The sequence below is a fragment of the Eupeodes corollae genome, chromosome 1 (assembly GCF_945859685.1).
Source record: "Eupeodes corollae chromosome 1, idEupCoro1.1, whole genome shotgun sequence".
Classification (NCBI taxonomy): Eukaryota; Metazoa; Arthropoda; class Insecta; order Diptera; family Syrphidae; genus Eupeodes; species Eupeodes corollae.
The window spans coordinates 96,899,318-96,916,588 of NC_079147.1; the positions used below are offsets into that span (position 1 = coordinate 96,899,318).

The 17,271-nt window shown below is 27.4% G+C and overlaps 1 protein-coding gene across 4 annotated transcripts in view; it reads left to right on the forward strand.

Moving 5' to 3' along the window:
• Positions 1 to 15,589, forward strand: part of LOC129942687 (diacylglycerol kinase theta) — an 89,863-nt gene extending 74,274 nt beyond the window's left edge. The window contains exons 16-19 of one of the 4 annotated variants that reach the window (XM_056051728.1): positions 1,174 to 1,462; positions 1,535 to 1,691; positions 1,813 to 1,920; positions 7,765 to 8,830. In XM_056051728.1, the coding sequence (XP_055907703.1) occupies positions 1,174 to 1,462; positions 1,535 to 1,691; positions 1,813 to 1,920; positions 7,765 to 7,926 (716 nt within the window). In that variant the 3' untranslated portion in view covers positions 7,927 to 8,830. Of the gene's footprint in view, positions 1 to 1,173; positions 1,463 to 1,534; positions 1,692 to 1,812; positions 1,921 to 7,764; positions 8,831 to 9,543 lie in introns of those variants that run through there. The other 3 variants (XM_056051730.1, XM_056051729.1, XM_056051731.1) reach the window with 3 other exon arrangements.
• The last annotated feature ends 1,682 nt before the right edge of the window (positions 15,590 to 17,271 follow it).

The following is a 17,271-nucleotide window of genomic DNA, read 5'->3' on the forward strand; positions in this document are numbered from 1 at the left end:
CATTTATAATGCCATTTCTAGCCGACTTCGTTTTTCTAATATACAGTTCATGTTTGATTTCTCTTACTGTACAATTTTGGTGCTACTTCTGCACGTATGTGTTTGAAATTGATTAATTAAAAAAAAGGAATAATGCAGAAGTGGCGTAAGCGGGTTACGCCATTTCTGTCCTGCAAAAAATTGCGTGCAGAAACAATGCTTCAACATTTTTGTTTAGGTTTATGAACAAATATAAGCTACGCCACTTCTGCATACAAAGAAAATTTAATTTTGGTCATGTTAGTGTAATAAACTTAAAATTGAAAAAATGAGGGTTACGGCACTACTGCTCTGAATGCCTCAATTATTTTTACCTAATTTCGTAAACGCTCATTTTCACGCATTTTGACTTTTGCTTAGTTTTAGCACCCAAATTAGTTGCATGTTTTTTGTGAAATTGTCATTGGAATGTTTTACAAGGTTTTACTTTAATAGATTTTGTTTTAAGTGTAACTTATAGTTTTTATTCCTAATTTTGAGAAAAAATAATAGTACTATCATCTGTCATTAAAAGAAAGTAACTAGACTCGCAAATAATTAATATGGGTCTTATTCAAAAATTTGTAACATAAAAAGAAAAGTTTTTCGAAAGGAAAGGAGCTACAGTTCTGAGATGTCTAGTAGTCTTAAACTAATGTTATGTAAATGCCGTCTTCCTAGAATCTGTTAACGTCAAAACAAGCAAGCAGCATTTGCTTCGAAGAATCGAAGGAATTTTTTAGATGGATTTTCTACAACAAAATAGTAACAATTTTTCTGAAAGGGCTTACATCTCAGCTTCCATAAAGTGACTTTTGATTTTTACTTACTTATGGAACATTTGTAATTTTTCTTTATGTTAATGAATGATTGCATTATTTTTAATTGAATACAAAGTCTTCAATTGTTTTTTAAAAGAATTCAATTTCTTGCATGAGTATTTCTCAGCGATAATGGTTTTTGGTCTTATGAAATCGCAAACGAAAAATAACAAAAAAAAAACAACTATACAAACTTTTATATGGTTTAATTTTTGATTGAGTTTTATCTAAACTAATATTATTACTAATTGTATTTAAATAAATCATATGTTATTATTTTTTTTATTTTTCAAAAATTATAATTTGACCTTTGGTTGTATGCTATTTTTTTAAGGTGGAGGTGCACAAAGCGAAGATAATTCTCAAATCTATGTAATGAATAATTATTTTGGAATTGGGTTGGATGCAGATCTTTGTTTGGATTTCCATAATGCACGTGAAGAGAATCCTAATAAATTCAATTCAAGATTACATAATAAGGGTTATTATGTTAAAATGGGACTGCGAAAAATTGTTGGTCGAAAAACTGTAAAAGAGCTGCATAAGGAATTGCGCTTGGAAGTTGATGGAAAAGTTGTTGAACTGCCACCAGTCGAAGGAATAATTATTTTAAATATTTTAAGGTAATTTTAATTTTTACTTAAATACGTTAATTTTTGAAAATTATTTTAAACATTGATTTTTTTATTATAAAGCTGGGGAAGTGGAGCCAATCCATGGGGACCGGATAAGGATGATCAATTTACAACGCCCAATCATTATGATGGTTGTCTTGAGATTGTAGGAGTTACCGGTGTTGTGCATTTAGGGCAAATTCAATCGGGTATCCGAACGGCAATGAGAATAGCACAGGTATATTTAAAAATAAAATTAAACACATTAATGTCTCGCTTTTTAAAATTCCAAATTTCGAGCCACAAACAAACATATATAATATTTTGTCTGACAAAATTTTGAAACTTTTTGTAAACAGGGTGGGCATATAAAAATACACATTCACTCTGAAATGCCCGTTCAAGTAGATGGCGAACCATGGATACAAACTCCTGGTGAGGTTGTCGTCTTGAAATCAGCCCTTAAGGTGAGTCATATTTTTATTTCATTTAACTCGTTCTAAATTAGAGTTATTTTATTTTAAAATATATTTAATGCTTGCATTCACAAATTTACTAAATTAATTTTCAAATATTATAAATTTATCTTATTTCTTATGAACAATCAATACAAAAAGCATATTATCTGCATGAGTGTATACCACATTGAAATTGTTTGAAACCTTTATTACAAGTTTTTATTTCTTTATTTGCATGGAAAAACATAAAAGCAACTTTTCAGTTTCTTAAGTTTTTGTTTTTAATTTGTGTTTTATTTAAGTTTAAATTCAGTTTTTTTTTATTTATATATACCACAATTATTATATACCTTCCAAAAAATACTCCCCTCCCAAAAAACCTGTGCACCAAAACGTAAGAATAATTACTTTTAATTTGAAAGGAAATTTTCTTTAATTCATTGGATAGAGGAAATACACACATTAAAAAAAAAAAAACAAAATCAATCAAAAATATTTGTAAAAGCGAAAGAAAATTTCCTAATGAAAACAGAATTTCGTATCATATCCTATGTATTTGTATTTATTGAATGTCTCCTTGTGATAAATAATTAAAAAAGAAAAAAGTTCTAGGCGCATTACGTTTTAAAAAACACTGAATATGTTAACATAAAAATTAATAAACACTTATGTATATAAAATGGCGGATAACAACAGTTGCAAGATAAAGATTACGGAAGGGGTTCTCAAACTTGCATTGTACACAAAGTATAAGCATAAGAACATTTTTTGTAGGCATCCTTTTTAAGATTCGTAATTGAAGCATTTGTAGAACTGGAGGCGTTAAACGTTTAATATTTTAGAGACCTAAATATTAATGAAAATGGCTAAAATAGACGCTTGTAATAGAAAGAAAATAAGTCGATTGTAACTTTCAATATACAATTTGGCCCAGTTCTATATGAAATGTACCAAGTAATTAAAAAAAATCAAAGATTTTTGTTATGGAAGAAATCTTAAAGTAAGATTTTAGCTTTCCATATAAGTATGAATCCAGTGAGTATATCTATCACTAATTTAATATATCGCTCCGATTGCAAAGACATTTTATCCTTTGGGACCGTAGCACCCGTGGCATGATGGTTGGTGCGTTGGACTTAAGGCCGAAAGGCATTAGTAATTAGTGTTATAGTTTAGCTTAGAGTGTCCGTATGGGACCATTAAGTTAGTTGTAAGTTATGGATAATTAGGCTAGTTTTATGAATTTTTGTCTAGCTTTAAGATAGGTTTAAGATGGAATAAATAAAAATGAATTTAAAAAAAAAAAAAAAAAAAGGTGCGTTGGACTGTCATGCCAGAGGTCTTGGGTTCGATCCCTGCCTATGCCACCTAAAGTTCTTTCACGGGTACTTCCTCTTGCGAGGAATTGACAAATTCTCCAAGAGTTATTCTTGTCATGAAAAATTAGCCGTTCGAATTCGGCATATAAACCGTAGGTTCCCTCCATTCCTGGAATTACTCGCACACAAGAATGGTTGAGAGTTGTAAGTCACTAGGCTCTGGTTCTCTACGGACTGTTGCGCTTCCCAATTTATTATTTATTTATTATCCTTTGGGTACCCATTGCGTATCAAAATGCAAATTGTACTATCAATTTCCACCGTATCTGCAATCTTTCTTGTTGATTCTCACATGTTCGTTTGATGTAGACGTATAACAAACAAATTTATTAAAATATTTAAAAATTTACCATCAAAGGTTATGTCCAATATTAATCCATTAAAGGCTTTAGAAGAAAATTGTGGGATTAAAATGAAACACTACACAATTTTAATTACCCAACGCGAATTGTTGCAAGAATCGACGTTTGTAGGTAATTTTCGACCACTTTACGACCAAACATATTGGGCAGTATCTCAGCCATAACTTGACGAATATTGTTTTTTAAGTGCTAAAGAGTCAAAGGTTTATCTGCTTAAACATGGCCTTTCGCTTAGCCCAATCCAAGTCGTATTCTTCAGTAGCACGCAAAAAGAAATCGGTTATTATATGACCATAACGCTCCGAATTGACGGTGACAGTCGTTCAATCGTCGCTTTCGAAGAAGTAAGATCCAATCACCCCTCTGGACCAAAGAGCACACCAAACATTGACTTTTTGTGGATCTTATGACATCTCTTCTACTACTTGAGGATTCTTAGAACCCCAAATACGACAATTGTGTTTATTAACATTCTCACCGATTAAGAAATGTGCTGAAAAAAATTTTGTTCGAAATATCGCCGTCCACCGTGCGCCGCACCGTGCTTGTTGTTCGAGTCCCCAACCCATTCGACATATCTACTACGTTATGAATGGTCAGTTGAAAATAATTATGGAGAGAAATAAAAGACACGTCTCAATTCTTGTGAATGTTTATTTCGACTCAATTGCTCTTAACTTTCTTACAACATTTATACCTACTTAAATTTAAAGAACATGAGATAAGATACTGACAAAAATCTTCAGCTTCTGTCCAAGTTGCGTTCAATGAAAAATACCTTGCGACGGTATTTCCAAAGCCTCCATTTTAAAATTGTGGTAGAGATATCATTTTTAACTTAAGTTTTATTTGTATCAATCTATTTGAAATTGTGTCACTTGTTGAATTAGCTGAAGCGTCGGAAATTACACGAAGATTTGCAGTGGGACTTTGTTTCCGTATAACTGCCTGGTGTATAGATTATACTTTTGACATGAGGTGCCTTTTCTTTTGTTCGTGTCTTCAAGATTGATATTTATGTGATCTGTGTGCTGACTCTCATTATAATTCGAATTTTTCTGCATCGAAATCGAACTAGAGGATACTTGTTTTCGTAAACCAACTAGTTCTTTAAATTCTTTAAACGGAATTCTTGTCTAGATTTTCAATTACTTTGCACTTTGATGAGAACACACCATTTTCGTCAACTGTTGTTTCTTCGGTACTGTCTTCCATTTCCAGTTTGATATTCCCTGAAGTCGTTGTATTTGGCGTTAGCAATACATTATTGTGTGATTGCTTTTTATCACATTTAAACGCTTCTGCAATCTGGTCAAGTGCAGAAAAATTACTTCTTCGTTTTCTTCACAATTGATGGATACATTTAGTGTAGCCTCTGAGACCAATTCAAATAGCGACTTTTTATCATTAACTGCGTTCGTATTCTGGAATGGGGGTTCAAGGGTATGCTGGTCTATAGTCTGAACTTTTTTGGGCTTCTCTTTGGTTTACGCATTAACTTTAAGACCATCTATGTTTGATTCTGTTGGACTGTGCATAATTTTGAACTCTTCATTCTTTAAACCATTTTTAAGTTTGGGAAGCTCTTCGAAATATTCTGCTAGCATTTCGTTTGTGTGTACCAACTGCGTCCAGTACTCGAAAACCGTCTTCTAAGGATATTTATTATCCTTTTAAATCGGTGTATATCAAGTTCCCGAGTTGCTGCAGCAATCTTTTTTAACTCATGTAGATTTTGTTTTAATCATAAGAACTTTTAAAGATTTTTGTTGGAGGTATTATTGTTTTGGTCGCCAGGTTGACCTAGCTGTGCCTCGACTCACAAACGTTGTTTAGCAACGTTTACACTTGTCAGTATTTAGTTCTGTTCTGACAAAACCGTTTTATTTAATGATTATTTCGTTTCTTAGTCTCTTACCACTGGTTGGGGTAAACTTAAGAACAATCGAAAATCATTTTGCTTAGAATTTTCTAAGTCTTATTTTTATGTTGGCTGGGCTCAATTTCTGTGCTCAAAATACCAACCCTGCTTAGTTTTTAACCAAGGCTTTTTGTTTAAGTTTAGTTTAAAAACTATTTGTTCTTGTTGGTTCAATCGCTAACTAGTAATCCGGCTCAAAGGACCAATAAAAATAATTCTGGAGAGAAAAAAAAGACACGTCTCAATTCTTGTGAATGTTTATTTCGACTCAATTGTTTTTTTTTTGAGCACCAGTATCTTCAAATTTCTCCACAATTTTGTCCAATTGCTTGCGTACTTGTATGACTATATAAACCAAAATCTCCTCTTAAAGCACGATATGTGGCTGTGGCGGAATTACTATTTTTGTTGTAGGTTTTAACAATTTGTATGTGTTGTTAGTTAGTTGCAATCCATTTTCATAAATGTCAGACTTTCAACTGAAAAAAAATGGTTTAACATCTTAGTTTGTCAGGTGTCGAATTCCAGCCTTATTCTTATGAAACCGCAAAAAGAATAACCCGTTACTAAGAATTTCCACCGAAATGGCAAGAGTACACAATAAAATATTCGTTCTTCTTGATTCTCAAATATTCGTGTGAAGTAGAGGTATTGATTTAAATATTTAAAAATTGACCAAAGGTTATGTTCAATTTTTAAAATGTTTATTTGTTGTCAATTAAAGGTTATTCAAAAAAATTGTAAGATTAAAATTATAACAGGTTACTCAAAGTAAAATGTTGCGGTTAAATAAAAACCTTTACGTTCTGTACCTAAATGTTGTGTGCTATAAATCAGAAAGCCATAGTTTTGAACAAACAGTTTTAGTCTTTTCAAAATAATTTATTTAGACTTTGTTCTTCATCTACTCAATATACAGACTGTAAGAATGTATTAGATCTGTTTTAAAGCGGTTTTTAATATTTCTCGTTACAAACTACGCAAGAACCGTGAATAATTATTTTTTTGTGGTTTCCATCTTTTTGTTTTAAATAAATGAAAATTACAAAAACGTTTTTGAAATAATTGTCCGAAGGGTTTTTATTTTCTTGTAATTCACGAGTATATACATACAAGCAACGGTTTCTCAGAAAGCTTTTTTCTTCATAAGTTCTTGAGTTCCAAATTAAATTAAGAGTGGATTTTTTCAATCAAAAACAAAAAGAAGAATGCAATTTAATATTTAAAATATTTCAATTTGAAATGTTTGCTTGAAATGCAGGAGAAATAGTGTAATATTTAAAAAAAATGATTTTGAAAGGTTTAGACTAATGGTTTTAGAAACTGTTGCCAACTTTTTCAAAAACAATTTAAATGATAAAGTTGATTTAAGCTATCTGCTAAAAGTTCTCGTGTTAATCATTGTTTTCAACTTTTTCGAAAAACTAATTTCGTTTTGCTTTTTTCTGTTAAAGACCAATTGATCATAAAAGGTACATCGTTTTCTTGAAAGTTTATGTAGGACAGTTGAACACTCACAAGTACTTTTTCTTTGACTTTCTAATTGGTTTTGGTCAAAAATTTGACACAATGTAAGAAACTGTGAGTTCAGATTTGCGACATCAAAAATGTTAGGTAAAAGTATAATTTAGTTCAAAATAAGCAGTTTTTTTAAATTGTAGAAAAAAGCGAAAAAAAACAAAAGAAATAATACAACACAAAACTGTAATGCGCCTATTAAATAAATATTTTTATTTTGACCCCCATTCAAATAAAAAAATAAAAACACTGTACATTTTTTTAAATGGAGCATCATGTATGATTGTGCTTTCAACAAAAAATAAGAATAATATTATGGAAATTTTCGAAAGAAAATTTAGAAGTTTTATGAACAATTTCAAAGTATATGAAAGAACTAAAAATTGGTGTGTCTACTTTTTTAAAGAAACTAATTCTTCGTACGTAAGGCTTGCTTCATAAAAATGTTTAAATATCCAACACTTGAATTTTGATACAGTACAGAGAGTTATAGGTTCACAGTCATTTAGTTCGATTTTTGGCTTGTGGACTTATTATTATTAACCTGAATCGAAATGCATGCGTATGATAATTTACTCAGATATTATTTTGAAATAAGTCTTCGAAAAGTAAAAAACAAAATACTGATTGAACATACAAAAACAAACAAAACTTATTCATAAATTTACCTCAGGCAACTATGCTGAAAAAATCAAAAAGTAAACGCCGTCTTACGGAACCGCATATTTCACCAGCGATTCTCGCTGTAGCAACATCATCACTACAAGCAGGGACATCATCACAACAACAACCGCCAGAAAATGGGGATCGCGATAAGGAGCCCTATGGCACATAGAGATCCCGTCCGTCCGGTCCTAGCTTTCTTTTTTCCTGCTTTCTTTAAACAAACAAAATAAACAAATATTTATTGATACAAAATTAAAAAAAAAAAAAAACAATATTCAAAAACACACACACAGAAAATATTTACCATCAGATTCACTATAAACCGTTAACACCAAGTAATAAATCAAAATCTTTAATTTTCAAATTTAAATTTTTGTTATGTTTTTTTGTTTGAATATTACTTAAGTTATACTTTTTATATATTTTTTTAAGAAATAAGCATTCGTTATTTTTATGTTTATGTAAATATAAAATATAACAAACAATTAGCTATACTACGCCGACTTAAAATTATAAAAATAATTAAAAATAGGTACACAATTTAAGCAGTTAAAAATAAATACTAAAATAATGAAATAAAAATACAACAACCAAAAATAATAATCTACAAAAATTATTAAAAATTTAAGCAAAATCAATTCCTATGTATTATAAAATTATAAAGTAAATATTCTATTGTGTCACTATCCAAGCCCATATATTTAACATTGAACTAAAAATTCTTACACCACACACCACATTTATACAATAAAAACCGTTATTTCTTTCCCCCAAAAAATTGAAAACAAAAAATTATGATAAAATAAAACAATATTCATATATCCCTGCAATAATTTTTATTTGTATATATAATTTGGATTTTTAAATACATTTTATTGTTTTTTTGAAAATAATATTTAGTACCAGCGTAGTAGTTTCAAAATTAACAATTTCTTTTTTAATTATAACGAAATCACTTCAATTTACTATACAATTCGCATTTGCGCTACTTTTTTCTTTAAATTCCTAAATTTTTTTTTAAAATAATTTATTCTTACTTAAATTTGAAATTTTTGTTGCTATACCTTTTTATATATTCTTAATTAATTAACTAATCATGTTGAGCATTTTTGTTGTTCTAAAACAAATTCCATTAATTAGCTTAAAATGATATTAATATTTGATTTTTAACAGTTAAGTTACGTTTGAAAAAAAGAATATTAAAAATATAAACTTATTCTTGCTTTGTTCATCTTTTAACATTACAAATTTTCAATGTTTCCTTTCCAATATTTTTCATTATAATATTAATTACTAACCTAAATTATAATCGCACAGTATAAATCTTACCTTTATTTTTTTGATTTTTGTTTATTTAAATTAAAAACAAAAAAATATAATATATTTAAATAAAAACAAAATTACTATATTGAAAAGGAATATATAAAATTAAAAAAATATTTAATAAAATCCTTTTTATATTTTTCTCGTTTCATTTTCACGCTGACATTAAAATTAATATTAAATATATATACATACATATATATTTACTAAACAAACAAAACATACACACGTTTTATACATCTATACAAAACAAATAAAACCAACAAAATTACATCATATTTATCTTACATAATATTTTACACAACATTCACAAAAATATTTTTTTAACTGGCATATTTTACACTTAAAATTAAAAAAATTAAAAATTTTAATTGAATTTGCATTTGCAAATATAAACAAATAAAACATACAAAAATTGTGTATATACGAACATAATTTACCCTGGACCGGACGGGTATTATAGGCGACCATGCTTAAAAAGAACAAAAGCAAAATGAAGCGTCGCAACACTGAACCAACAATGGTCGTGGCTGGAACAAGTGCACCACAAATGTCTTTGGCCATTCAACCAGCTGAAGATAATAATTCAGATCAAGCTAATAATACGGATTTCTGAATATGGTATAGTGAGCGACTAATTTAACGACCTATTATTAGATAATTATAAATTAATGAAAACAAAAATTTAACAACAACAAAAAAAACAAACAAAATTATATGTAAAACCCATTTTGTACACATAAATTAAATAAAACAAAAATCAAGAATTAAAAAAAAAATCCGCTTGTGGGCGCTTCTTAATTGGGATGAAAGGAAGAAAGTTCATGATCTTACTTAAATCTCTAAAAAGCTTATCGTAGAGCTTAAAAAATATCTTCACCGAAAGCTTTATCCCTTTAAATCGAAGGGCATACACAAAAAAACAGAATTTGAGTTAAAAAAGCTCTAACTTCGTTTCCATTCTAAGCTCTTAAATTTCAAATACATCAAGGTTCGTTTAAAAAAACTGAAGTAAAAAGTACTGTTTTACAAAACGTTTCTCGAAATCCCTATTAAAGATAAGCTTTCGAAGATCCTTTACCATAATTTTAAGGTAAAGTTCGTTTCCATTCTTCTTCATTGTTAACGCGTTGTTTTATAAAAAGTTCAATCAACTTTTCATAGAAGACCTTAAAGGCGTATAAATATTCAAAATAACAGCAATAAACATACAAAATGTTGAGCTTTTAAAAAGCTTACACACGATCCTAAAAAAAATGTTTGCGAAATAAGGCGAAACCTCTAAAAAGAAGCATCTCCAAAAGCAGTCTGCAAAAGCTTTCAGTTGAAATTAGATCGAAAAGCAAAAGTTTTCATGATCATTTTTCTTTCATCCTCTTTGAATGTCAATCGCGCCCAATTTCCTATCTAAAAAATGAAATATCTTCAACAAAATAAAAATAAAATTCCCATACAAAATGTAATAAAACAAAAACTTATACATCGGCAAAGAAAAATTAGATTCCATTATTTTTTATATTTAAATTCAAATATTCTTCCCATTCTTTGTTTTTGGTCCATGGTTAAATGAAAACTATTGTTTTAGACCGTTAAAATAGTTGCTCTCTATTGTATCCAAAAAAAAAAACTAAAATGAAAAATAATGAAAGAAAATACAAAATATTTAACATGTTTTTTAATTATAATTATTATATTGTAAATTAAACTACAGGCATAAAATACTATTTTTTTTTATTTTTAGAATATTTTTTTAATGCACTCAATTTTGTCTTAATTGTTTTTTTTTTTTACAAAAATAGTTGTAAAATCAAAATCTAATCAATTCCACCGAAAAATAAGTGTATAGACAAAAAACAAAAGAAATATAATATAATAATTAAAATAGTGTCTTAGAAAAGAAAAAAATTAAAAAAAAAAAACAAATTAAACCACAGCCATCTGCACAACTTTATAGTTAATGAATTTTTTGTTATTGTAATAAATGCATTAATTAAAACTAAAAAGTCAAACCACATAAATTAAACAATACATTTTATGTTTCCTTAAAGCAGTTTGAATGAATCAGGGAAAAAGATACAAAGAAATTACATTTCCATCAATGACAATTTTGCCAAATGAATTATGCAATGCAACTTTGAAGTTCCAAATTTGTCCGCCATTGTGACATTTCACGAATGACAATTACTATCATAGCTTTGAGCAAACTGAAGCAATGGGCGGTGACAGAACAACAAAATGGACGAACAAATAAATCAGCCATTTTGATTTTTGTGTCAACGCACATCGCTTTGGTTTGCTCATTTTGCCAAATGAATTATTATCCCAATGCAACTTTGTATTTCACAAACAATTATTTGCAGTTGGTTTTTGTTTTCCTATTTTTTTTTTCAGATGTAAATGTTAACCCATTATGACATTTGACAAATGACAATTAGTATCAAAGCTTTGAGCAAACCGAAGCAATGTCCGGTGACAGAATAACAAAATGGATGAATAAATCAGCCATTTTGTTTTTTGTGTCAACGCACATAACTCTTTGGTTTGTTTAAGAATTTTTATCGAGTTCAATACAAATTTTTAAATAAATTCAATTTACTTGAACTAAAATCTCTAATCTATTAGCTCTAACCCATTTACAGCTTTTAAATAAAAGATTTTTAATAAAAGTAATTACAAATATCAAACTTGCATTGAACTCACATTTCAAAACAAAAATATTCATCCCCATTTTAACATTATTTCGACAGCTTTGCGGGACATCTGAATTTCTAAGCATATGTCATTAAGGTACCGTCATACTGCTTCTTTCTTTTTCTATGTATTGTAATTTTTCTTGATTTTTTCAAACAGTTTTTTTTTTTTAAATTTAAGTGAAAAGTCAGGAGTGAAAATGACTTTTCATATTGTTCCATTTTATTAATATTCATTTTTGCATTTTAAGTTCGACTTAAAAAAAAATACAAATATAATTTATGCAATAAACTTAAAACATAGAACGTGATAATTGATGGCTTTTATTACAAAAGATATAGAAAACTAAAAACTGTCTTAAAAGCGGGTAAAAAATAATAGTTAAATATTTAAAAAATAAAATAAAATTAATTTCTTGTTTGTTCTTAAATGTATAGCTATACGCTTGCACTTTAAATAGTTTTTGTTAATCTTTAATTAAATTAAAAAAAAACATGTGTCAAAATATAAAAAGAAATCAATTGTTATAAAATTTTACTTATTGTTAAAAAAAATCTATTACTTACTCAAAAAAACAATATATTTTTAAAAAAATATGTTTTTCTTGTATTTTGTTAAAATTTTTTAGATACTCTTATTATGCTTTTATGTAAAATAAAAAAAAAAACAAAAAAGAAAAACTTCAATGCAAATCAAACCAAAACTAGTTTGTAATAATAATTAAACAAATCTACTACAATTTATACGCTTAGTAAATATCACAAGATATTTCTTAAGATCTAAAACTAGTAAAAATAAAACAAAGAGAAGTATTCGTATATGTCATCTTTCAACAGAGATATGTACATCAATTTTTTCGAGAGAAAGTTAAAATATAAATGAAAACCAAAATAAAATAAGTGGAATCGTAACAAAAAATTAAAAAAAAAAATGGTGGACAACAAAATTATGAAAAAATTACAAAACTTAAACAAAAATTGAACTAAAATTTGACTTTTCCAAAAGAAATACCAAAAAAAAACGAACAACATTCATTTGAATATGTGTACTCAAGAAAATACAAAATTTATTAAAAACTAAATATTGCATAGTTTTTGTGGAATAAAAAAAAACTGCGGGACGAACTACTACTTTATATAATATTAAAAACAAAATATTTCTACTACTTTTATCTTGATGGAAAGAGAAAGACAAGTCATTAAAGATGTTATATATTATTTATAAATATAAAATAACAAAAGAAACATTAGGGTCGGAATGTGCAATTAGTATAAATATTCTCTGTTGTTGTTCTAAAAGAATATTAAACAAAAGAAAAAGATAAAATCTCTATTTGTTAAGATAATTTGTTTATATCATAAAAATAAATAGGAAAAGGTTGTAATTGAAACAAAAATTGATATAAAAACTCCTCCAAGCAATGAAATAATTGAATCAAAATTTATTAATATTAAGATTAAATCTATATTAAATAAATAAAAATATATATATATAGATTAAATTTAAGAAATTATAATTTTCTTTAAACAAAACATATATTATATAAACAATTAGCTATTTATCAATATTCATTACTTGGAATTCGTTTTTGAGATTGTATGATAGAAAAAGTTTTATTAACTTTTTAAGTAAACAGAAAATTTTTATGATAAAAGCAGATTATCCTAGCAAAACATTAAAATCTACTCCGATATTTAGTAAAATAGTTAAAATTATATAGGAGTAGAAAAGAGGTATAAATGTCACTCTAACTCATAACCGGAATATGGTTTGGAGTGCATGTTATACTTAAAACAAAATATTTTTAAAAAAGAATTAAACAAAAACAAAATATATATTATATTCTACTCAACCAGCTGTTGATTAGGGGCTCGGTGAGGGCGATTGAAATCAATTCCGGAACAATTTGTTGAGCTGAAAAACGATTTTTAAAACTTTTTAATTTTTCTCAAATTTTTCAACTCAACATGCTTTTGATTTTCCTCGCTATAAATATTGATAGCTGGGTGAATACAAACAATACAAAAAATTATTAAATAAAATTATATAAATTTTTATTTTAAGTTTAAAATATAAATATTACAAAAATATTTCAAATATTTAAAGAAATCCAAAATTTAAATTAATATAAAAACAAAAATAAATAAAACATTCATACATAATTACCAATACTATATATATAAAATAATATATTATATTATTATAGAAATTGATGTAGTAATTAAATTTAAGGATACAAACAAAACAAGTAAATATAAATATATACAAAACATTAACTTAATAATGTTAAGTTGAAAAACAAAAAATCTCTTTTTCAAAAAACAAAAACTTTAAAAGTCATTATAGTAAACTATGATACAACAAGAAATAAATAAATACTAATCATTCGATGAAAAGGAAATTCTTAAATGAACAAAAAAACTATAAACAAAATCGAATGATATAACAACCATTCCAACTTTTATTAAAAAAAAAAAACAAATATTTAAAAAAAAAAAACAAGGAAATTTACAAACTCGGAGAAAACATAAACAATTGACTGTCAGGCGTAGAATCACAAACCACAAAATTTATAAACCCGAACTGTAACTTTCAAGCAAGTTCAATTTAAAATATGAACTCTTATATACAAAAGTTATAGCTAGAAAGCAAATGAACCAAGAAAACTATTGAAACAAAATATAAACAAACATTTAGGAAGAGAATTAGCGACTATATGGAATAAGAACAAAACTAAACAATAAAATAAATAAATTTTCATTTTAATCAAAAAGTTATTATAGCCAATGGAATAACAAAACCAAATCCAATTTTGCAAAATGAATGTGAAATTAAGCAAAACTATATTTAAAAAACAAAATAAATTAAATGTGAAGATATTGTATAGACTTACAGCCTATATGTATATTTATAAATGTTATAACAATTAAACATTTAAAAACATAAATAAATACAATTTTAAAAGAAAAAATTTCCTCAAAGGAAATGAAAAAAATGAAAAAAACTACAGCGTTAAGTGTTTTATTTTTGTTTGTAAAAAGTCTTTAATGATAAAGTTAAAAATTTAAACAAACACAACAAAACAAAAGAAAAAAGAAAATGCTTTTTTTGTGGAATTATTAATTCAATTTATCACATTTTTATGCATATATATATAGATGTATGTTTGAAATATAAGTCATAAAAAACAAAAAAAATAACAAAACTGAAAAGAACTTCAAGAAAATAAATAAAATATATTAAATATAAAAAAGCGCAATACGCACTTATTCCATATTTAAATGTTGTTATTCAAATACAATACTTAAAAACACAAAAATTCACACAAATAAAATGAGAAATATTAAAATGATTAAAAATAATAACAGGTATATGCAATGCAATGCTTTGATTTTTTGATTAAAATGAAAAATTTATCAAATTTAAAAAAAAAAAAAACATACACAACAAAATGAGATATAGTCAAAAATGCTAATTTATAAAGATGAGAAAAGAAAATCGATAGAATGAAGAAAAAAAAACATAAAGAAAAGAAAATTATTAACTATATATTTAAAAAATAAAGAAAAAAACAAAAATAAATAGCTAAATATTTTACAGATAAAATAATGACGCATTACTGACCCAAAAATTACAAAAACAACATAATTTATGTGATTATTTAAATAATATAAATTCTTATTATGGGTCTTTGAAACAAAACAAAAACAAAAAAAAACTAATTTAAAAGAGAAAATAAAATTAGCGTCAAACAAAAATATTTAATGTCAAAATATATAGTAACTTCAAAATAAATGTAAATTTAAAAAAAACGCTAATTATGCTTTTTATTTTTCTTCAAAACATTTTCAGCTGTTCAATATAATTTTCCATTTGAAAATATAGTAGTTTGATGGAATTATGTGGATCTATAACTAAAACTCAGGTAAATAGGTGAAGCTATCAAATTTTCTATGGCTGCGTTCAATCTAGTGTTGGATAGGTGAATATTTAGATACATTGTTGAACGAGTTGGATAGCTGTCAAAAAATAAAAACAACTTTTAACTGTTCACAAAAAATTGATAAACATTTAAGTTTTGAAGTCAAAATTTTTGTAAGAGACAACATTTATTGGATAATTCAACGGATTCCTCGGACGATGATGGACCCCAGAGGAACTTATTGTTTCGGTGTCTCTAACTTGTACCTCGTTGAGGTAAATTTCAGCCATCATCTCAAAGTATGGCCAATTCATTCGCCCTCGAATAGTCGACGTTTTCTTGTTATTGTCTATTATAATGTTGTATTTTTTGTATTTTTTAATTTTATTTCTAATTCTCTCTCATCAAAAATTGACCCATGTTCTTCAAGACCTTTTCTAGAAAAATGGTTCTTTACCGGGTTTTCGTGTCTCGGAGCTGCTCTTTCTGCACTCGTCCAAGAATAACAGAATAGATTTATATTCCCAACATCATCTACAAAACTAGAACAAAAAAAGTCAATTTTGAAGTTCAAAAAATAGATCATAATTACTTTCTAAAATTCTAAGACAAATGGCTTCTTCATCGTCAATTATGTACAGAACATCCTCAAATACAACTTTAACTAACATTTTGTATCTTTTTGCTTACCAACAAATACAAAAGCTGAAATTAATTTTCAAGTTCTTGAAATTCAACCATGTGTTGAATCAGTTGTTCTGTCAGATACCTACATACCCCAGAAATTCTTAGATACCTTTGGATTCCTTTTTTGACATCTCGGCTGTTTTTGATCAGCTGTTAAACGCAGCAAAAAGGTATCCGAATACTCTATATATCGCAACCTATTTTTCCAATGGAAGAAGTCACAAATTAATCTGTCAACCTGACAGATAGAAATTTTGTTGACAAATTTGATTTTAAATCAATAGTAAATCCGCTTACATACCCACCGAGAGCGAAATGTGCTTCGTCCCTGAAGAACATGTTGTTCGACAAATCGCCGTCCACCACCGCGCAACGTCTTAAATCCAAATGCAAAATACGCCATAATGTGTAGTAAAACAGTCCTAATTCTTAAGAACAACGAGGAATCGACACATTCGGTCTTGGGCAACCCTTTCACTACTTAAAACAGCGATATTTTCTATATGTTACAAGCGAAACGATGATATCTGTAACCAATCCAGTCTCTCTTTTGTAATAGGTTTTAATAATTTGTATGCGTTGTTCGATAGTTAAGCGATCCATTTTTGTAAATGTCAGACTTTCAACTGACAAAAAAGACTGGTTTATCAACTTTGTTTGACAGATGTCAAATCCCAGCCCTATAATTTTGAAACCGCAAAGTGGATAGCTCGTTATGTATCAATACCCTTATTATTTGACAATCCATTCTATCAAATTCGGTTTATCAAACCGCATTTTCCAAATATTGTTTGGGTGTTGAGAACGTTAATGCAGTGCATATCATGTCGGCGGCGGCTAGGCGGCGCGGCGGTGTTGATTAAGATATTGGAATTTTGATAACATATTTCT